General features: G+C 38.8%; 1 protein-coding gene across 2 annotated transcripts in view; it reads left to right on the forward strand.

Moving 5' to 3' along the window:
• Positions 1 to 24,296, forward strand: part of tup (LIM1_Isl and LIM2_Isl domain-containing protein tup) — a 189,006-nt gene that overhangs the window by 137,899 nt on the left and 26,811 nt on the right. For both annotated transcript variants that reach the window (XM_065232918.1, XM_065232919.1), the window contains 3 exons: positions 4,814 to 5,003; positions 5,078 to 5,208; positions 5,283 to 5,492. In XM_065232918.1, coding sequence (XP_065088990.1) covers positions 4,814 to 5,003; positions 5,078 to 5,208; positions 5,283 to 5,492 — 531 coding nt within the window. The remainder of the gene's footprint in view (positions 1 to 4,813; positions 5,004 to 5,077; positions 5,209 to 5,282; positions 5,493 to 24,296) is intronic.

Raw genomic sequence — 24,296 nt, forward strand, 5'->3', positions numbered from 1 at the left:
TACAAATCTCCTCAGAATCACGGAGGAATTTTTCTTAAAGTTTTGTTTTTCACAACTCCTTTTGAAATCTTCTAAAATTACCTGACAATTTAATTTAGAGCTGGCATTCTTCTCCACAGAAATCCCTCTAAATTCATCTAACAATTTCTAAGGACTTCATGTCAGAATAATTCTGGAATTCTGCTCAGAACTTCTCCTTCAAAAACTGTGTGGGAATCCTTCTCAATATTTGTTTGAAATCAACACTTTGAATTCTTTTAAATTGAACTAAAAAATCCAAGGTTTGTCCACTAGATTCTAAAGATTGTTCTGTAATTTGTTATAACCCTTAAAATGCTTCCAAGTCTCTGACTCAACGACTCACAAGTATTATTTTTATTTTTCAAACCTGTGATCTTGAAAAATTTTCAAAATCTCACATTTTAATTATTTTTTCTCCAAATCTTGCATCACGAAAATTGTTATTAATGACAAGTTTTAAAGAAAAGGTCTAGTTTCAGACCCTACACAAATTTCAAAATCCCAGAATTTTGGGAATCTTCTTAAATCACATTTTTTTTTAATACTTTTAATAAATTCCTTTCAGCACGTTTTTAAAAATGCGTTCAATTTTGTTTTTTGTTGAATATTTACAACCGAGATTTTTTTAAGATTTTAACCGGGAAAACCACGAAAAAACCGGGAATTTCAAAATGAAAATTCACTGGCCACCCTGCATGGGATTCCTTGATTTGTTTTCGGTCGATCTTGTTTTCCGTACTGAGTGCCAACGTGTTACTGGCGTCAGGGGGACCACACCTGGACCCTACCTATCGACCCATCAACTCATGAACCGGGGACCAACGGCTTTACTTCCCTGACTTTACAATCTTTTCTTGTTACTTACACATACAAAATATTATCATAATATCTTATTATTCCATAATTTCATAAAACATGTTTTTCGCCAAAATGAATGGAAGGCACACTGCTTCCCTCCATGATCAGAGATGTTATGCCTCAGAACATTCCGGTGGTGCCGACTGGGATTGAACCCAGGCTTGCTGGGGTGAGAGATAATCACGCTTACCACTACACCACCGGCGCCGCTTGCACCTCAAGGGATGATTTTAGCCGAATTTTCCTTATCCAATCATGAACTTCTGTAGAAATTTTTTCTTAAGTCCTAAATAAATTTAACAATTTTATTTTAATATTATAATTTACCCTGGAAGACCAATTCAATTCATCCCCCCCCCCCTCCCACCATAGATTCCTCCGACTTCTCTGAAAATCGACTTGTTCCAGGAACTGTTATCCGACTTCTCCAGAATTTGTTTTCTAAATTTCTCCACATTCATCGGAAGATTTTTTTTTCGCTCTTGATGATTGTTCTAACTTATCCTGATAGTTTATTTTCTATATTCCCTTAAAAGGATGTTAAGGCCACTCCTGGAAATTCATTCTAGTTTTCTTGGAATGTTTACCTCAACTTTGTTCCATCTTTTCGCGTAAACTTGTTCCAGTTTTATTAGAATATTTTTTTATGACTGCTTTTTTCTAAACTTGATCTGGAAGTTTCTTCTGGCTGACATTGACCAATTCTAACGATTTATTTTGAAAGCTCCTTTCGAATTCCTTCAAAAATCCAGCTGACATGCCCCGGGAATGTCTGCTGACTTCTTTTGGAAGTCTCTTTAAACTTTTTCTGAAAGTTTCTTCCGATTTGCCCCGGAAATTTCTTTCGTCTTGGATGTCGGGCGCCTGTCTGCTTCCTCTGGAAGTTTCTTCTAACTTTCTCCTGAAGTTTTTTTTTCAGACTACTCTGGAAGCTCTTTCCAAAAAGTTTCCATTTTACCCAAGGGGTGGTCACTCTACACACTTAGTTTTGTGCCATCATTTTTTTCAGTGTACCTCAGTGTGCCGCAGCTGTACCGGCAGTGCCAAGAAGTCATTGAAATGACTTTTGTTTGCTTTGAATAATGCCTTGTTTGGAAACCCGGTATTTTAACAGCTCTTGTTTTTGTTTTGTTTTTCAATGTTTTCAAAAACGACACGGACTCCAGTTGGGACTACACATTGGATGTATCCGTTTCCAAGGATGCCTGCAACGGACGAGCTCCGTTGCTACACGATCCTTCCATCTTCGGCGGAAGGTCGACCCCGCGCAACGAACGTCAATCATTAGTCAACCAGCCCTTCTGGGAGCCGGCGGAGGAAACGGATTTGCACCGAATTTTTCACCACCCGAGTATCATCCGTCGGAAAACTAGAAACCAACACCGGCCCGAACACACGTCGGACTGATGAAGGACGCACCGCTGATCCGAAACGGACTAGCCAACTTCATTCAACCAGCACAGGAACAGGGCGCAGTGATGATGGTCTACGGACTCGATAACAACACAGCCAACACCGATAAGCTGTTCAATCTGTTTTGCCTGTATGGAAATATTGTCAGGATAAAGTACCTGAAGACCAGATGGGAGACGCCATCGCAGTCGAACCAGTCGAATGCAGCATCCAGCACTTGAACAACATTGAATGAATGGAAATGATGGTAGCAAAATTCAAATTGCATTTTCCAAGCAGAACTACTTGTCAGAGACCACCAACCCGTACACCCTGCCGGACAATTCGATCAGCTTCAAAATCTACAGCGCCTCCAAGAACAATCGCTTCCCAGGCCAGCAAAAATCACATTCTCCATTTCTTCAATACCCCACACGTATGCCATCCGAAGATCTGCTGCTAACTGCATTCACCACCAAGGACTGGCACCCGTCGCAAGTGCGAATGTTCCCGCTGAAATCGGAAAGTTCCTCCTCCGGATTGGTCGAGTTCCCGAGCGTAGCCCTGGCGGTGACCGCCATCATGAAGTGCAACAACAGCGCGATCGATCACAAATGCACCAAATTTCCGTTCATTATGAAGCTGTGATTCTCCTCCTCCAAGAAGACCCCCTTTTAACTTTGAAAGAGCGGAAGCTTCTTTTTCTCAGAAAAGAAAGGATTTTCCTTTGTCTGTGTAGTTAATGTTATGATTCGTAATTATTATTTCTTACTGTGTTAGTTGGAAGTGCAAAAAGGCAGAAGAGTAAAAATAAGTTGTTGAACTATTTGAGATTTTGCCAAGACGGTCCACCAACATTATATGTTGGACGATGGAATGGTTGGTGTAGCAGCCACCGCACAGAAAAAAAACTGAATTTTAACTATCGCGTAAAATCTCCCCTCGTTTAATTTTGAGCTACAGTTGGCATAAACAATGAAATTATTTACAAGCTTGCATGCAATATTGCTCATTTAAGCGATATTGCGCTTAAATTTACTCGAAATATCGTGTAAATTTATGCCAAATCTAGCGTTAATTTTATGGTATATCCTGATGAATGTGGGCGTCTTAGTGGAATACCTGTATAATGAGAGAGAGAAGGATTAGTATTTTCCATTTAATTCCACTACTTTATTTGCTTATCCTTGACAGATACGCGTATTTCGTCTACAATGTGCAGACTTCTTCAGTGTCTTGTACTAATACTCGACTCGAGTATTAGTACAAGACACTGAAGAAGTCTGCACATTGTAGACGAAATACGCGTATCTGTCAAGGATAAGCAAATAAAGTAGTGGAATTAAATGGAAAATACTAATCCTTCTCTCTCTCATTATATTTATGGTATAGTTTTTGTTTGGTTGTTGACTTTCCGATTAAAACTCAAGCACCGCTTGTCGTGACCGGCCCGAGATTTCCAGTGTCGGCTACGGCTACACGAATTAGCGATACAACTCCCACGGCTGCGGCTGCTTCCAATGCTGCTTAAGTTGCTGCTGCTGCTGTTCCTTCTGCTGGTCCGTCTCCTCTAAAATTCGTAAAAAAAAACGACGGACCAGCAGCAGCATTGGAAGCAGCCGCAGCCGCTAGTCCGTGTAGCCATGGCCGGAAACCTCGGTCAGGTCAAGATACCGCTGTCAGCTGTTCTTCGTCTGAGAGGAAACGTGGATGCGACTGCCATCACGGGTGTAACGATTTTGAGAATCTATGGCGAGACTTGGTGGAGATTTCCACGATGGGAAGTCAGTCGAGGTACGCATGTCGTCTGCTCGAGGCACCGTTCAATACGTGAGAGTGTACGACCTCCCACCAGAAGTCCCGGATAGCGATTTAGGGAAATACGGTTATGTGAAGCGTGTTGTTTGGGAGAAATTTCCAGCCAGATTCCCAACTCGCTGCATTTCCTCAATCTGTTTCCTTTGTAAGATGGAGGGGCATCGAATGAATTCCTGTCCCAAGCGGAAGGATCGAAAGCAGCCAGCAAAATAGCGTGCATTACTATTACAAATTCGGGATAGTGGACTATGCCGAGAAGGAGAGGATAAAGAATGAAGATGAGGCCAAGCAGCAGGCGCAGGAAGAGGCAAGCTAAACTCAAATCGCCTCCAAGAAAGAGTAAGAAGAACTTATAAACAATGTCCCTCATTAATATTGTTTTGTGATTATGAAATTATTTATTGATTCTCTGCTCCTAGAAGTCCTTTTTAGACATTTGAGCCCAACAAATAAACTATTGGAAAAAATGGGACACTGGGGCTTAATTTTGAAAATTACTACAGTTTTATTCAAAACTCAAAAAAAAATGAGCCTGTGCAAAAAATTAAAAAGATTGATGGAGGTTATATGCCCTACAAATGGTTTGATTTTTGTTCATGGGATTCATATTCGTAATGTCAACTTAAATGTCATTTGCCGTCACTATAAAATCTATACTTACCTTCCAGAAAACTGGTTGAAATATGCAATAATAGCCAAATATCTTTTCCTTCTCAACTTTCAGAAAAGGAACGGCTCTCGCTCTGCGTCGGCTGTGGTGGTCAGATTCACGACCAGTACATCCTGCGAGTTGCACCGGATCTCGAGTGGCACGCGGCCTGCCTCAAGTGCCAAGAATGCCGACAATTCCTAGACGAAAGTTGTACCTGCTTCGTGAGGGACGGCAAAACGTACTGTAAACGAGATTATGTTAGGTTGGGAGCACTATTTTGGTTATAATAAAGACGTAAATTATATCAAATGTCCCTTCTATTCCTTCTCAATATAGGTTATTTGGTACCAAATGTGATAAATGTGGAAGCTCCTTTAGTAAAAACGACTTTGTGATGCGGGCCAAAACGAAAATCTACCACATAGAATGCTTTCGATGTTCCGCCTGCACGAGACAGTTGATACCGGGTAAGATATAAACTTTTTTTTTTCTACAGACGACAGGTTTCATAACCAATCGAAAAATTCTTACAATTCCGTAGGTGACGAATTTGCGTTACGAGACGGAGGTGCCCTGTACTGTAAGGAGGATCACGACCACCTAGAAAAGTCCAACCAAACCAGTCTGATACAGAGTGTAGAACCAAACAACAACATTAGCAGTAATACCAATCAGAACAGCAACAGTAATAATAACAACAACACTAGTATAAGCAATAACAACAACTCGAGTGAGCTGGGGTCGATGTCGGGTAAGTTTGATCTTATAACTCAATTACCTGCTGCCATCCGCGGCGCTTCTTCCAAGTATAGTTCTTTCGCAAAACAACGTCTTTCCTTTAGACATCCGCTTCTCTCTCTTGAAAACAACCATGCGACGACGAGCTGCAATCAGTGTCGTCCGCTTATCGAACGCTGTTTGACCTGATAATTAATAAAATGTAATCGATTTTGTCGCTTGTTCGACACGCCGACAAAGACCATATCCCGCTCTGCCATAATGCCGCCAACCCATTCTAGGAAGCATTCTCCAGTTTTGCTACAAAAGTGCTCCAACCAAAATTCATCAAAACCGACAACCGAACAATTACCTGCAAATATTGTCTTTTAGTTCTTACCAGCGTCGTCGAAGATTCCCTCCCCCTCTTGCCACAGCTCTCTAGAATCGCGGTTCTTCATGTTCAGTGTCACATTGTACACCTAGCGTCTAGCGGAGATCCAACTTCAAACCGAGCCGAACCCTTGTCACCGCCCGTTGTTGGACATAATGTTCGCACACTGCCGACTACATCAAAAGGGTTTTCCTCTCGATACGACGACAACGCACGGTCCTCCGGCGGTTCGAGTGCGACATAAATCACACTCGAACGCGTTAGAACTGTCACCACAAATACCTACTCTCTCTGTATTTCCTCACTGCGCTCTGCTCACCACACCGGGTTGAAGTTGTGCTCTATCGGCGGCGTCACTCGCATCTACGGGTAATGAGTGTGGGTGTGGGTGGATGGTACCTAATTCCCGGAAGATCTCATCGCTCCTGATAACGCACACGTTAGCAGTGCTCGATAGCGAGTGGCATCGAGTCTGACCGGTTTCTAAAGGGAATTTTATGTGTCATCAAGATAACCTTGGTGAGCGTTTATGGCTCAAAATTGGAACATGCAAATCTGTGAGTTCGATGCAATAAGCCAAGCGATAGAATTTGAGGGCAGGGAAATTGGCTACCTTGTATAATGAAATTTGCATTGGAAAGCTTACTAATTAGGCATGAATAGTTAAAATTTAATTGTGTCAATATGTTCAACCTACAAATGACATCATTGGGTTCGAACGGTTTGTAGAATATTCACGCATTATGAGATTGGTTGATTAAAGCTGTCCGTTCACAAACGCTGCTAACTGTTGTGTATTTAGATACAAATTATCTGTACGTCACTGATGACTCACGATGTAACTAGCAGCAATGCAAAGGAGCTGTCAACAACAACAACAACTAAAATGTGAAATTCATAATTTCCATAAATATCGGAAGTAGGTTCGGAAGTCAGACTTCCGAACTTTAACTTGTTGCTGGCGCCACAAAAAGAAGTGCAGTGCCTACCCAAGCAAAGTCGGTTAACAAAATGGAACCAAATCGACATTGCAGTTCTTTTAATGGCCCTCCACTAGCCCCACCCCAAAAAGCTCAATTGAGTCCCCTGGTAGTGGACTCATCTTATCCTAAAAAACAAAACATAAATACAATATAAACAAATAAACACATACATCATTAGTGATGAACACTAAACAAAAACTAATTTAGCAAAGGATGCCCAGTGGAACTCAATTCCTTTGATGTGATCCCAGAAAAACAAAAAAAAAACAATTTTGAACGGTTTGCTGTTCCTATCACAACGAAAACTCATTTTGATTTAAATTGTCGCGGAATAAGTCTCATGCCATATTAAGCATTCATTATGCAGTCAAGAATTTTCAAAAAGATTTGGACACTGAAACAATTTAACTTCAATTTTGCTGTTAACATATTGTTTAAAATTGAATTTAATTTTACCTGTGCTGAACTACCGATTATTGTTTGTTTGTTTTGTTTAGCACATTTGAGTTCATTCGAGACTTGTCCAGGGTGATATTTGAACTGAAGTCTTTCAGCGTGAGACGCATGAATGCTAAACATTTACGACCAAGATTCAACTGGTAACAAAATTTGTAATTTCGTGCAATTTATTCTGCTTAATTCATTAATTTCGTTACAAATTTAGATGATAAAGGGTGTCCCACATCAAATTGCATCATGGAAAAAACGCTGTAGAAAATTACCTAGTTGACCGATCCTTTTCAAACTTTCAGACAATAAAATATAACTCATTAGTACACTTTTTGCATACTTATTTCATTCTGTACAACATGTGGCTGCAGCTTCTTCTGTACGGAAACCCACTTTTTTTTTCATGTCTTCCTCAGATTTGACCTCATTGGGATGCTTTCGAGGTGCCTGCTTCATAATAGCCCAGTATTTTTCGATGGGCGTTGGGTGTGTTTATGTCCTTGGGTACGAAAGTGACCTCGTTGGCTGCGTATCACTCCAGGACAACATTTGAATAGTGGCACGAAGCTAGATTTGGCCAGAAGATCGTAGGGCCCTCGTGTTGCTTCAACAAAAGAAGCAGACGCTTCTATAGACACTCCTTGAGATAGATCTCCACGTTTACAGTCCCGGTAGTCACGAACGGTGCACTCCGTTTGCCACATGAGCAGATCGTTTGCCAAATCATGTATTTCTTGGCAAATTTTGATAGTTTCTGCTTCCTTACTTCCTCCAGAACATCAAACTTGTGCTGGCCGATGAAGCTACCGGAAGTCCGTCTTGACGTAAGTCTCATCATGCATGATGAGACAATGAGGCTTCGTCAGCATCTGGGGGTGCAGGTTCCGGGCCCCTGACTTTCCCACCGTATTTTGCCGTTCGTCACGATTTGGAGCCTTCTGCACTTTGTACGTATGCAGTCCCTCCCGGTCCTTGGCTCTCTAAACGAAAGGCTTGGACAAATTCAACTTTTTGGCCACATCCCTGACCGAAGCATTGGGATTCCGCTTAAATGCTTTCACGACACGCTTGTGATCCTGATCACTAATAGAACATCCATTCTTACCTCATTTCTCCTTCCGTTCGATGCTCAAAGTTTCTTAGTTACGTTTAATCACACGACTCACCGTTGACTGTGTGATTCCGAGTTGTTTTCCGATGTCCCGATGAGAGAGTTGAGGATTTTCCAGGTGCTTGCGCAAAATCAACGTTGCTTCTCTGGTGACGCCCTTTTTTCAACTTTCGAAAAACTGACATCGATAAAAATACAGTGTAAACAATACACTCTAAACGACTTTTATCCAAATTTTCAAGAGAAAACACCCAATGGGTAATTTTCTACAGCGTTTTTTTTCGTGATGCAATTTAATGTGGGACACCCTTTAACAAAAACTGCCCATGTTCGTCACTGACTACGTGAGTGACGAACGCGGTTTTGCAAATTTTGGCGTGTATGGTCAATATTTTGCAAAACTGATTATGAATGCAAAATCAGTAATCAAATTGATTTCATTGATAGTATGATTAGTTTTCCGTTTGATTCAACAATGTAAAATTATGCTTTCAGTTTTGCTGTGTTTGCCTCAATGTTTGAGATTTTTAACCGTAGACTAGTCTGGAGAGTCAACTGGAGTAAAAAGAAAGTTACATCATAACAGTAAATTATGATTTAAATTGGATCTACAGCTTTGCTCGGGTAGTTACTCGTTTCATGAGAACTCTTTTGTGTTAATACTGTGTAAAACTTCTATAATGTAAGTACATAATAGAAGTCCATCCCTTATTAACACAACAAAAGCTCGTGTGTAAAGTTCTCTATAATAAAGCATTAAAAAAAAATCGTGGGTAAAGTACTTTGACTATATGTTTTAGTATTACTTCTGCGTGAAGTCAACGATTTACATAGTTGAAGTGCTAATTTCAAATAAAAGACTAAAGTGGTAATTTTTATACGATAGATGAGGAGATGAAACTATAGAATTGATAGTTCCGTTTAGAGTACGGCAGTGTGAAAATTGCATATAGAGAGTAGAAAGCGAGCTAGGACAACTTTTAGGAAGGTACAAATCGGGAAAACACCGTGCCCTCAAACGTAAGTCTCAGGTTACTTTGATGCATTTAAAAAAAATAAAAGCAGTTTTTTTCGATGCATCATTTCAGTTTGAAAAAAACTTGCGTCATTGGATTCTTTTAGCTATTTTACAAAAAATGACCCAAGATTTTTTTAAATCTCGACACGGTTCGAAAAAGCAGTGTAAATTTCTGTTCAATATGATGCACATAAATGGAGCGTCACATATCATATACGTTTACATTATATATCATGTAAAGTTCTGACACATTTCATGCAATGTAGCAAATTTTGTATACAAAAGCCCATATTTTTATACAACATTGTTTGCAAGTGGCTCGGTTGTGTGAAATGAAATACAAGTCTACGTGAATGAATGTTTACATCACAATTAAAATTCAGTATTTTTAATTGTGTATGTATTTGTGTTTTTTTTCACTTGTGTTGTGGTTTTGCTATGGATTATACAACGGTGAAAGGAATGACGATATTAAATTCAATGGCTTTACCTCCCTTGACATATTCGGCAAAGGCGCAGCTATCAAGCAAAACCATGCTGGAGTTGTCTGGGTTCGATTCCCGAGCAAAGTCGGACATCAAAATACTATCAAAATTATATCAAATTACGATTTCATGTTGATAACATTTTTTGAAATGCTATTTTTTAAATTTCGGTTGAATTCATATTTGATATTATTTTGATATGATGTGATGTGATGTGAATGGAACCCACCATCAGTGCAAGGATTACCAATGTCTGCAGATACTTTAACGGTTGTAAAGTTCTGCCTAATGGTTTGTTGCAGCAGCCACGTTGATGGCCAGCGACTAGCAAATCCACGAACCCTCGTCCAGTCAACAAATCCTTTGATTCCCTTAGGCTGCCCCCCCCCCCCCCCTACCCAGTATATAATATATATGAATTACAGTAATGTTCCACCACATGTTCAAAAATGTGCAGACATTTGGCGTTCAATGATGATTTCAAATACACAAAAAATGGGATGTGTGGAGAAAACTCCATTAAGAATTCGCCAAATTTAAGAGAATCATGTAAATTTAGTTTAAATTGATAAAATCAGACACGATCTCACCAAGTTAGTCCAAGATTGAATATAATTCCACTGGAATTTGTCATGAAACCTAAACTTTATATTTAACAAATAATCGCGATAAGCAAGATTACTTTTCATTGCAAGTTTTTTTTTAAATTAATTACTCACTAATGTTAGTTTTAACGTTCTGAGAATGTTTATAAAATCATGAAAATCAAATATCATGCTTCGATTTGAGACTAAAAATAATATTAATATTAATATTCTAATATTCCATTTAGATCTCATTTTTGTTATGATTACCGTTAACTCGACCACAAGATAGGCAAAATATGTGTTCACAAACGCTTATATCAAAATATCAAATTTAGTTTTCATTTTGTTTTCGGGATGGAAAATGTCTCGACTTTCCTGGGCATAGAGTAGGATTGTACTTGTCACACAAAATTGTACTAATGCAAAAATGGTACAGGCATCGAAAGCTCCCAATTAATAACTGAGGAAGTACATCTAGAACACTAAGTTGAGAGCAATAAGCTTGAAATGCGAGGAGGAAGAAGATTTTTTTATAGTTAGTTTAACGCTCTTGGGTCATTCATGACTTGTCTGGGGGTGATATTTCAACTCGTGCCTTAGGCGTGAGAGGTATGGATTCGAACCACTACGCCAGGGTCGCTCCCAAGGAAGAAGAAGAAGTAGATACATAGCTAAAAAAGTAGTGTAAATTTCCGTTTCCATTAAAGATCGTGTAGATTTATGAGACATGTCTTGCAATATTTCATATGGACAGTTGCCACCTTTGTTTGCAACATTTCTTGCAAGCTGCTAGTTTACGTGAAAAGGAAGTTTACATGCATAAATGTTTGAATGCATGGATGTTTACATCACCAGTAAAACTCAGAATTTTTCTGTGTGGTATTCATAAAGAAGATAACACCAAAGACAACCTAGGGTTAACTACTCCATTTCCGGCCTATCAAGCACAACCCACACTAAGTCTTTCTTAATCTAGTGCAGTTAAGCACCAAAAATGTTATTATTACTGATGGCCTTTATTTATTTACCTTTCCGTACGTACCGTAAGATTTGATAAAGAGAAACCAATCGTTGAGATATTGTCAAAAGTCTAACACTACTGCTTGACGCCAAACTTGGCCTACGGATTCTAAACTCGGCCTAACGCATTGAAACGCCATTGAAACGCCAATGAATTCACTTCGGCCTATCGGATGAAGATAAAAATTTATTCGGTCGGAGCGCTTCTTTTGTTTTTAGGAATAATGGGTACAAACGTTCATATCACGCGTTCTCGTTGACTTCGTTCCATAGCTTATTAACAAAAGTATCGTACCAAACGCATAATTGACTTGTTAACTCTGAAATCATGGATTTATTTGAAGTTTTCTGCTCGATAGACCCAAAATGGGCGATTAGGCCGAAGTAGTTCTCTACCCTATCAAGAATAAATACTGGCAACTCCTCCAAGGGACAAAACCTGGGTGATGCAGTGTGGCTTCTTTTCAATGTTGACTCTGTTATTCTTCGCCATTGGCTGGCTGCCAAACAGTATTATGCGTGAAGCTCAATCGTGAATCTTCGATTGTTTGTTTACGTTCGTAAATTCGTGAATGATTAGAGAGAAACAAAATTAACTAATTTTTGATACAAAAAGTTTAAAAGTTATTATAATATTTCTAAAAAAATGTGGCTTACATTATCATTACATCCCACTATTATTAGAATGATTTTGGATAATCTTGGACATTTTTAATATTGATGGACTGCAATACATATACTAATTTCGCTACACCGGGAGAGTAAAAAATTGGTCCAATTTGTCAGCTCTAAATTGGTTCGCATCACCCAGGACAAAAACAGTGGCGATATTCTTGAAGAAAGGTAGAAGCATAGAATAGAAAAGTGAGCTAATAAACAAAACGCTCTCACATCGGTATCCTCGCTATCAAATTTGTTTGGAGCTTTTACTTTTGAGCGGTATGGTTGTGTGCAAGGTTGTGTCTGTCTCATATGTGGGCAATCTTCATGAAATGTTGTCTTCGATGAAGCACCTCTATTTAGCTACTTATTGAATATTAACAGACAAAACAATCCTGATGTATAGTGATTTTGGATTGGCGCAACTTTAGAATGTCAGTGGTGTGTTTACACAAGCACGCCCATGAAATTGGAGATGATTAAAAATTTCTAATGTGCAGCACGCAAAATAAATGACATTATAGGGTAGACGTACCAGTTATGACTATACGTTCCCATTATGGTGTGTTCCAATTATGGCCTATGGAATTCCATAGGCCATAATTGGAACATACCATAATGGGAAAGTATAGCCATAACTGGTACGTCTACCCTACATGGAGTACAAGAGTAAATTTCTTACATACTCTCTATAGTACAACTTTGTAAAGAGATAACCGAGAACTTGGATCAGCAGCCATTTTAACTATCAAAAAGAGCAGCCCATCGAACAGAAGACCTATCAGTGGATTGATTATGGAAAATTTGTTATATATGAACGAACATTCGCGAACGGTTTGTCGGTTAGCTACTGCATTCATCCCTGCAACCAACTTCTGCTATACGATAAAAACATAACAAAAGTGTTGATCGACAAATTTCAATTTCAATGTTTGAAAACCCTGTTAAATTTAAAAAATAGCACAAGTTCTACTTCAAGATTTGCACACTAAGGTCTGGGTGAAATTCAGCATGTATCGATGTAAACCACATACGCAAAAATTGGAATACTCATTTTTTTCAGATTTGTGATCTGCAGTTACCCACAAACATAAAAGTAACATAGGTTAAAAGTTACCCATTTGTGGGTAAAAAAATATGTCCCATCTAGTGCATATGTTCCAATTTTCAAACAGATGGGTACGTTGTACGTAAGATAAATGATAAGCAAAATTGCCTCTCACCCCAAAGGGCTTGGGTTCAATCCCAGTCGGCGCTGCCGGAATTTTCTGAGGCATAAAATCTTTGATCACGCCTTCGGAAGGGAAGTAACGCCGTTGATCCCCGGTCCATGGTAGGGTCCAGCTGTGGGAGCTGCCTTCCTGGTGTCAGTACTCAGTACGAAAAACAAGATAGACGAAAAACAAATCAAGGGAAAAAATAAAAACCAATTCAAATTAGTAACATTGTTCTATACCCGTATTTCTACTGAGCAAATCCACGGTAAATAGCGAAAAAATAAACTAATTTCGGATTTTGCTTCTCAGAATTCCATGAAACTTCACATAATTATTCGCTAGGGACAATGAACAAAGCATGTGCTCGAATTCAACTATTTTTACTCTGGTCTAATTTTCCAAAATGACGAATGCAATATTTTTCGATAAATCATAACACGAAAACGACTCATCTAATCGAAATTACGTCAGAGACAAAGTTGTAGGAAACTGGATTGCTTGTTCAGAAAAAAATACCAAAAAATTAAAAAAAAAACTATAAAAATCCTGAATAACAAAAAAAAAAGTACAGTTGGGTTCTTTAATTTTAAGAAAATATATCGGTTATTATACATCTTCTGAAAGGGCTTCGTTTCTTAATTCAAAATCTCTCTGATTACAAATAGCATTCAGTTGACAGTTGGATGACTGATCCATGATTATTATTTGCTCGTTTTCAATTGCGCGTCAACATATGTAATAGATCAAAATCTTACTCGTCTTACTCGGATGCGATTCCAGGACAAGTCAATCAAATAAAATGGCAGAATTAGAATAGATAATTGTGCGAGGTGTTTATATGGACGAGAAGAAGGAAAGTCTATCGACACACTATGAGCAACAATGGGTCCAAAATTACACAAAATTCAATATCTTAAAAGGGCGCTGATTTTCTGCAATTAATAATGACTTTTCCCAAGGGAAAAGTTTCGAGGAATAGGGTTTCTATATTTTGGAGGACATTCTGTTTTCACAGATTATTTTTTCGTAAAATATTAGTATTTTCTATATGTTTTTCGAATATAATGCCTTTACACAACAGTTCATAAAGTATGCACCCAACCAATTATGTGGGATTCATGCGAATGCAAGAAAATTGGAAACTGAAAAATGAGGAGTGTATAAGTGAGTGAAATTAATCATGGCGACAAAACTCGAACCACGAACGTTGCGATTATCAGACTGCTTCGGAAAAAGGATAGGCTAAAAGCGGACAAGATACGCTCATAGTGCGATAGTTTGATTTCGCATGCTTTTTCTGCTGAATGAGAATTGGAGAGAATCGAAGCAGGTGTGTGCGTCGTTCTACAATGTTATGAATATAAAGCGTGGTGGTATAGTCGAAAGCGTAGATAGAACACGAAATAAAAAAAGATAAAAAAAAATCATTGCATCGTCTGCATGGCCAACTTATATCATTCTCTGCAGTATTCGCTGCGGAGGATGATAGAAAATGCAACTAACATTGAATGTAAAATAAAATTGATTTGTGTGTCGGGTTTGTAGGGTTATAGGGGATTAAGGGCTAAAGTGAATCCATGGTTCGTATTTTTTAAATTACTTAACCTGACGAACGGTGAGTTTTTTTTTGTGGACTAATAAATTGCTCGCAGAATAGACAAAACAATTTAAGGAATTCTATGCTATTTTGGGGCAAATTTTATCTTATTTTAAAGTCACATACTCTACGAATTTCATATCTTCATATATTGAGTGAGCTTCAATCCACAAAAAAAGTTAAGACTACACTGCTCATTGAGCCCATTACTTTATATATTAGGGAATTGTTTGGTAGAAAACTCACGTTTTACGAAAAATAAAGAAAAACATTTCTTCCCAAAATAAGGTACACACTAAGATTTTTTTAAAGGAGTCAGTATTTTTTTACTGGGTTTTTGAATTGCTGAAAAAGTCAGTAAAAATTCAAATGACCGTTATCCGTAAGGAATCAATGAAATCGACCAATTTTATTTTCTATCTTTAAATGGGGTTAACAGAACTAAGTATGTACAAGTTCAGAACAAATATTCTCATTAATAAATTTTCCACAAATTTTTAAACTTTTACCGAACAGTTCCGCAATTCAAAAACTCGGTAAAACCGTACTGACTCGATTAGTGTGTAACACTGGGTAAAATCGCCCAAAACACATATTTCTAAAGCTCTGTGGCGTTTGACACATTGATTCCCTAGACTTTTTCCCTTGGCAAAACCAATGTTCATGACCGGAATTAGAGCGCTTTTTTGAGATATAGAATTTTGTGTAATTTTGAACCCTTTTGCCCATAGTGTGACGCTTCGTGTCCTGAATCGAAAAGGGGACATTCTCTACGACGGGATCAAGAAAAAGTGTTTCTTACGTTAAAGACTCAAAGAGGACACCGTCGAAAACTTCATCTTAATATTCAAAAGGAATCCATAATACAAGAAAACAGATATTTACAGCAACATTGCTACATAGGAAATATCAGGTCGAGACCCCCTTCATGACATTGTGATCTTATGCAATCACTCTTAAAATTCCAAGTAAGATGAATAATTGGGTAGTTTATGGCAAGAGAAATTTACCGCAATACTGTAATTTACCATAGAATTTCACATTACCTCTATGTAACCGACTAACAAGGAATTCATCTAATTGAAACGGTTATCATTTCCAATATGACAATCCATTCAGTACCGCATTTCGATCACACCTCGAGGTTTACAGTGCACCGTATGCTTAGTCTTTTGAAAGAAGCTACGAGGCGCTTTGAATCTACGATCCCGCATTATTGGCGGTCATCACAACAGAAGCAATGCCGGAGAAAATAGAATCGCCCAGTGAAGCATAAAATATCGACAATTAGGCATCGTTTCTGGAACTGTATCATCATCATCACCATCATCTCCATCAGCTCAGCACGCATTCAACAATTATGGAAATCAGTTAATCGGTCAGTGTCGGCAAAGCTGACCGTCAAAATGCCCTCTCCCTCTCTCTGTCTTTCTTCTGCGCTCGTTGAGTAAAAGGAGGGAAAACGAAAACAAAGCATCCGTCCGACCGAGGGCAAACGTCTATACATACCTACTCTTCGCAACATTCGAGCCCGCGCACGAGAGCATAGATGGATCCATTTCCAATGGCATTTCCTACTGTGCAGTTCAGTGTGTGCTGGGCTGCCCGGGTGGGGTGAGAGTGGGTGGAAAGCTCGCAGCATAACTTGGTTTGCTCGCCGCGTGCACCCACTCTTCCACTAGCCGGTTGGCTGACGGGCGGCAGCGACAGCGGCGTAAAGATAAAGAAATGGAGTTAGTAGAATAAGAAGGATAAACAAGTTCTCTCCGGTTTTTCGCTCTCGTTCCAGTATCTGCGCCGGCATGGCCGAATAATGAACTGCCCTGACGCAGCAGCGCATGCCAAATTTGGACCCAGGTCATCCCTTTGTCCCCGGCCATTTACAACCCCCAACGGGATTTGTTGCGACGAAGACAACGATGGGGAGTGTCGTATGGAGTTGTAAGCTGCTCATCTAGGCACCGATCCGGAACTGGCCGCGCGCGGGAACGTACGCGGTTAACTTATCATTTTCTTTTGTTTTCCGTTTATACAAGTTTTGTTATTCTATATTGGAGATAATTATGCTTGTTCGTGGAGCGGAGTTTTTATCTCCTGCTGGCCGAGTAGCGCAAACGGCAAAGTGAGCGGGATTTGGGCCATAGTGTGGTGTTGCGGTCAGTTCCAAAAGCGCATATGGGAAAAGCACAGTCAAAGCCAGCTGCTCGCTCGGAGGCAAAAAAAAAGCACACGGTACCGCACTCTCACTCCAATAAGGTCGGTGTTTTTGTTTTTCGAAGTTTGCTTGCGTTGCAATGTTTTGCTCTAATGGGATCTTTGAGCAGTGGACAAGGGGCAGGAGCCGGAGGAATCTGATGGTGATGGGCATAATGGAGCAGTGCTGGTATAGACCGGTAGCGCTTGTACTATCATCAGACCAAAACATCGATGGGTAAAAGTTTTGTAGCTTTTGCACCGTCGTCAGGTCAGATACTTCGAGCAGTTAGACGTTATTACTCGTCGTGCTTGTGTATTGTACAAAGTTTTATGAATTGATACTCAACAGACAGAAGGAAAAACAACTCCTGGAGCAGCTGTCCTCACGTTTGAAGCGGGCCCCCTGCATATACAACTCTCAATGGGTCCAACAGTAACAACTATGACAAAGACCGTATCAAGACCAGGTATGAAATGAAACTACAACCTGCAGAATCAATAAACTTCTACCCAACTCATCACAACAGATTTTTACAAAAAGGTAAATCAAAACACATCTTTTACAAGAGGATTGAATACGGTAAATTTTTACTTTTAAGCTCTTATGAGTATTCCGCTAACACGCCAATTAATTTTTATATTAATTTTAATTTCATGGGCTCTCATGCCAAGTTCGTCCCATACACCGAACCTGAAACTGTAAGATTTTATGTGGTGTAATGTGGTCGCCGGAAGATTTTCAAAATAATTTTGTAATTTTTATGTTAGTTTAATTTTCGAACAAAGTTTGTTTCCCCAAATGCATCGAGTCTGCCATTAAATTTGTTACATGGAACATATGCAGAAGATGTAATAAATCCAACCTTACATTGGATGTAAGAGAAATTTGTTTTGTGTGTAGAAATACGCGTTTTAAGTTTCCTTCGTTCCATTGCTTCTTAAGAATGGGACAACTTTTTTTACTGTTCGGACATACTTTTTAAGAACAAAGCTGGTGATACCAAAATTAATTAAGTGGAATTAAATGGAAGATAAACCCTTTTGCTGTTTTATTTAGCATTCCGCTAACAACCCAATTTCATTACTTCATAACAACCCAATTTCATTACTTCAAAGCTGGTGAGTTCATCTATTATTATCACACATTGGGTGAATAGGTACCATTTACATTTAACACTCAGTATTGAAAGCAATTTAAATGGGACCGACTTGCGACGAACGGCAGTATTGCTTTAGTGAACTTCAAAGGTTTTATGTATCAACTACAGAGACCTCAACGGTTGAGTTCAGTTTCAGGCTATGTTTAGGCGTCAATCACATATGTCCCTTAACTTGGATCATTTTCAGAGGTCTTATGAATTAGGTTCAGGTATCCTTGGATTAACTTCATAGATCTAATCATTGCTCCCAGAAGCCAACGTGAAAAATTCCCATCCTGGGCAACTGCTTGCTATAGCCTTCATCTGAGTCCAGGTCAAATTTTAGTTGAATTGATTAATATCTTTGTTGAGGCTCCAGCGTCATAAGCCATTCTAGTGCGATGTACTGCCGGACTCTAATTCAACACTTGACTAGCCAGTTTCTCAGTAAAAACTTGCACAGTTTATCTGGCATCTAATGTAATCGGTTAACAGTAGACTGAAGACAGTCAAAATAAAGCTTGAGTCATTTAGGCTGTGTTCCATTTGGTGAATTTTCACTTAAATTTGACGCTTCGAAAATAAATTAAAATGTTTGAAAATCCCTCTGTTGTTGATCATCCGATTTTCGAAAAGGTGTTTGTCAAAATTGATTCCTTGTCTGCAGTGACGAAAAAAAAGTTTGCAAAATAGGTATAATACAGCAATCCAATCCAATATACGTATTCAGGTGGAAATTGAAAAATCGGTAAATTTGAAATGGCAGCGCCCCTGGTAGACAAGGGAAAAATTATCAAAATCGTAAAATTTGAAATGGCTTGCGACATGCACATTCAGGGAAAAAAATAAAAAGGTTATATTTGAAATGGTTTGCGCCCCTGGTAAGCATGTTTAAAATGATTAAAATAGTTCAATTTAAAGTGGCTAGAATATAAATTTAAAATATGTAGTCTGGTAGAAATGTTCAGGAAAAAAAGGACTTACGCCCCTAGTAGACAAATAAGTTAACTTTGAAATGGCTAGCGCACCTGGTAAACATGGTCAGGATAAAACAGACAAAAATCCTAAATCAGAAAAAAAGTAAAAATTAAAAATTTGAAATAGTCTGCGCCTCTAACATAACAACATGATCATTGAATATTGATATGATTTGCGCCCTTGGAAGACAACTTCTGGAAAAAAAATTAAAAATATGTAAAATTTAAAATGGCTTGCGCCCCCGATAAACATGTTCAGGTTAAAATTGATCAAAATAGTTAAATTTTGAGTGGCTTGCACCCCTGGTAAACATGATCAGAGAAACATTTAAAAAATGTCCGAATTATAAATGGCAATAGTAACCTTGGTAGACAAGTTTACGGAAAAAATAAAAACAAATTTAATGTAATATGTCGTGCGCTCCTGGCAAACATGATGTAGGAAAAATTTATAAATAATGTTGAATTTTAAATAGTTGCGTCCCTGGAAAATATGACCAGTGAAAAAAAATAAGATACTAGTGCCTCTGGTAAACCATTTCAGCATTATCTTTCATTTAATTCCACTTAAATAATGTTGGTATCTATTCCATTCATGACTGTCATGAATACCAAAATTATTTAAGTGGAAATAAATGGAAGATAACCCTTTTTGCTGTTTTATTTAAGCATTCCTTTAACTACCTAAATAATCTTTAAATTTGAAGTGTCTGGCCCTGATGTACACGGTCAGGGAAAAATTAAAAACAAACAAAATTAAACATTTTCAGGGAAAAAATATCATAATCGTAAAATTTGAAGTGGCTAGCGTCCCTTATATACACGTTCAAGAAGAAAGGAGGAAGGAACGGATCAAGTTCACGATCTCCAGAGATACCCCTCACCATCCCTCAAAATTGACCATTGCTCGCTTTCTACTCTCTATATACAATTTCTACTCTGACGGAATTATCAATTCTATACATTTATCTCCTCATCTATCGTATAAAACGACAACTTTAAGTCTGATATTTGACGTGCAGCATCCAACTATCAAAAAAGTTAAATAGTACCACTGAGCTGTTAAGAAACTCATCCGGTTGAGGTTAACCACTAACGGGGCAAATCCATATTGGCGGTAAGATATAAATTTTGACATGATGATGCTTTCAAAATTCTTTCACGGTGAGGTATTTGGTTTTGGAATCATATAAAAAGCTCGAAATCACTTCTGAAAGTACTGAATCACTAGAGAATCATTCGCAATCACTTAGAAAAGTAGTTAATCACTTCATAAAAGTTCAGAATCACTTCGGAAAGTGCTGAATCATTTCAGAGAGCAGTGAATAACTTCTGGAAAGTTCGAAAACTTCAGAAAGTACTTAATCACTTCAGAATTGTTTGGAATCACTCCGGAAAGTACTGAATTATTCCAGATAGTTTGTAATCACTTCCGAAAGTACTAACAATCACTTCGGAAAGAACAGAAACACTTTTGAAAAGTTTGAAATCATTTCTGAAAGTACTGAATCATTTAAGAAAAGTTCGAAAATTCTTCGGATAGTATTGAATGACTTAAGAAAATTTCTGAATCTCTTTGTAAAATACTTAACCTATCTAGAAAATTTGTAGTCGCTTCCGTAAGAACTGAATAATTCCGGAAAGGACTGAATCACGTGATATACGCTGTAATGTGAACGGGGTATTATATTTTAAGGGCGCAAGTCAATATTGGGTGCGACTACTTAGCTTAAATTTTAAGATCACAGCACTGCTTGTCTGTCAGAAATAAGTCTAGTAGAATAGCAGGTTTATTTCAAAAGTTTCCATCTGTAAAATTTAAGTAAAAATTCACCAAATGGAACACAGCCTCAATATCTGGACGCACTGTTTATTTTACTGGAGTGCTCCTAGCGGTCGGATCTGGAATGTTTTGACAGTAGTTTGTTTTGAAATGTTTCCTTTTTCAGTGCTGAAAAGTTCGCCACGATTCATTTTATTTAAAAGAAATTATACTTGATGGAAGCCGCAAACCGAAAATTAATGTTGGACACTCACTTGGAAAATATGACGTGGTCAGGTTCAAAAATCGCGAGGTCGTTGAAATTGGCTAAATCGACCGTGTGCATACTATCGATCGGTTCGATCATTGCAAGCGTCGTAGTGGAACTAAGGATCGGAAGCTGAGAATTTGAAGGTGTTGAGAACGGTTAGGGCAAACCCAGGGCTGTCGGATTATGATATCGCCAAAAAATGCAATGCCAGCCAAAGCAACGTCAGAAGGATTCGTCAGCGGAAAGGATTTCGATCTTTACGAGCCAGTAAGCAACCAAACAGGACACTGAAGCAGAATCTAGTGGTCAAAAGACGTGCCCAGAAGTTGTACAATAAGGTTCTTACAAAGTACGAAAAATGGATCCTCATGGACGACGAAGCGTATGTAAAGATGGATTTATTTTTAAAGAGACCTTACAAAGATGGATTACGGGTCTATGAAGCCACTGGTCGAGGTGATGTCCCTAGCAAGTTCAAATTCGTTTTTGCCGATAAATTTCTGACAAGTTGAAAAATGACACAGATGTCAAAATGGCCGAATTTTTGTAAAAATGGAAATGATTTCCCATAACACAATTATGAAAAGTTTTATGCAAATTAGAGAAGGTCCGAGTTTTTCCTATTCGTAATTTGGCGTGGATTTGCTCTCCATATGATCTTTTGTCCCTTTAGATGCCATTCAACCTTTTGTCCTCGATCATTTTTCTTTCGATATTTTGTCGCTAAACCTTTTGTTTTTCGACCTTTTGTCGTACAACCGATAATCTCATGTAGGTTTCAGAATTTTGAAAACGCTAAAATCGAAACTCAATTTTTTGCCTGGATCTCAAGTTAACAATCCTTAATTTCCAAAACAATGTTTAAGATCATTTCATCACTTTTTCACATTCGGGATTATGGCGTTCCTGGTGTTCGGCCTGATTACCCAATATCATTTGTCTTCTAAGTACAGTGATTCTTCAATGCAATGGTTGTTTAGGTACACAAGGTTATAGGGCAAAAAGTCGTAATCCTTTTCCCTTTGTCCTTCTCCTTTTTCTTTCCCTCTTCTCTTTTCAGAAAGCGAGTAATGGCGCTATAGCCATAAGTCATAAAAGGCTAGGACAAGAGTTAGTGCTCATGCCCCAACCGTCAGAAGAAAATGGAGCATCACTTAACCTTTCTAGTTTTGATGCTTCCAACGACCAACCAATCATACAATTACCAAAATCGGAACGTACGGTACGAGATGTCCACGTTTCATCCATTTATTGGATTCTGAAGCATCGTGAGCACCAGATTTAAACAGGCCCGATGTTTTCTGAATCATCTTGCCCCTTAAATGCTGCACAGTAGGCCGTTTTGATATGTGTGACGCATCTTTGATGTGAAACATATATCAAATAGACAAGAAAAATGATGGAGGTATATCCATCATTTTCCAGGATGATTTCAAGAACTGGCTGTGTTGGTGTTAGATTAGATTAGACAAGGTTATAGGGCAAAAAAGTCGAATTACAGGCTTACAAACAGTTACGAATTCTAGACTCAAAAACATTCTTTAAGATTCTAAATCCCGAAAAAGTCAACATTTTTAGATTGCAAAAAATTGCAAAATTTTAGGCTAAGGAAAATGTTCAATATCTTCTTCTTTGTTGTAGCGGTATTTTAAATAATTTCTTGCATAATTTTCTGTCAGAAAAACAAAGGTCCTTCAATTTAGCTCAACTGACAACTTCTAGAATTACCGTATGCGTGATAATGTTTGCACCATTGAGCAATGTCAAAATTAAAAAAATTCTCAAAAATTTCGCTTTTGAGTTTTTTTATTTATTCAAAGGGGGATGTTTCTCAGAGTCTTAAACTATTTTAATCATCGATCGAGTTTCCACTTGCTGCAATTACGGACTCCACACGCTTCCGGAATCCACGGCAGGTTCTAATAATGTAGTCTTAATCCATTTCTCTCCAGGTACGGGTCAATGTTTGTCTGAGGCTTGCTGTACTCGGGTGGCGTTTAGGACAGGCCTTGGCCTTCATGACGCGCCATATTGAGTAATCCAGCGGATTAAGATCGGGGCTGGATGGCGGCCACATATCCTTCGCCCAGAACGGAAGATGTTACTGCAACCACTTTTGAGTGCGGTTCGAGGTCTGGCACGGAGCCCCATCTTGTTTAAATACAACATTTGGCTTCGGACCGTACTGTGCTTTGATCCACGAAAAAACATACTTACTTAAAATCCCGATGTAGACCTCCGTGTTGTCCTTGTCGCCTTCTGGAATGAACACCGGGTCAATTTTTTATGCCATCGGAAGCCACCAATCCAAACACCATAACGCTAGCAGGATGCTTGGTCAGATACACGTTCTTGTGCTCGTCGGCCACGTCTTTTACCGGAAGAGAACTAATATACCGGTCGGTTCTGGAATTTGATACGGGATCGACGGTAAACATGCTCTCGTCGGTGAACAGGATTACCGGATTTTTTCGCTTAAGGAAGTTCAAGATTTTCTTGCATCGTTCGACTCGTAGCTCCCGGATGCGGTTGGTAATCATGTGAGATTTGTTCTGTGCCCTCGACTTCGCCCCGCAATCTTCCTTTACGATCTTCCGTGCCATAAAGTCACTGATCCCGTGTTTCTTTGCCATTTTCCTTATTGAACGCACTGGATTCACCCGAATCTTCCTTTTGATAGCAGCGATAACCCTCGGAACCCGAGCTGACCTCGGACGACCTGTGGCCACCTTCGCGGATAGTTGTCCTTTCTTTTCTCAGTCTAAAACCCTTTTGACGGTCCACCAGGACACTCCCACGGCGATTGAAATGTCTTTACGACATTTGCGCGTGGGACAAATCACGAATACGCTGCCACTTCGTCATGGTGCAACTGTCAAACTAAGTAAATCATTTTCTTTTATACACAGCCTACTACGGTATGAGCTATAGGTTACGTGCATGCAAAGAAAACCAAGGCATTGTATGCACA

This window comes from Ochlerotatus camptorhynchus, unplaced genomic scaffold (genome assembly GCF_037179485.1).
Source record: "Ochlerotatus camptorhynchus isolate MF236.1 unplaced genomic scaffold, CSIRO-AGI_Acam_v1.1 ptg000379l, whole genome shotgun sequence".
Lineage (NCBI taxonomy): Eukaryota > Metazoa > Arthropoda > Insecta > Diptera > Culicidae > Ochlerotatus > Ochlerotatus camptorhynchus.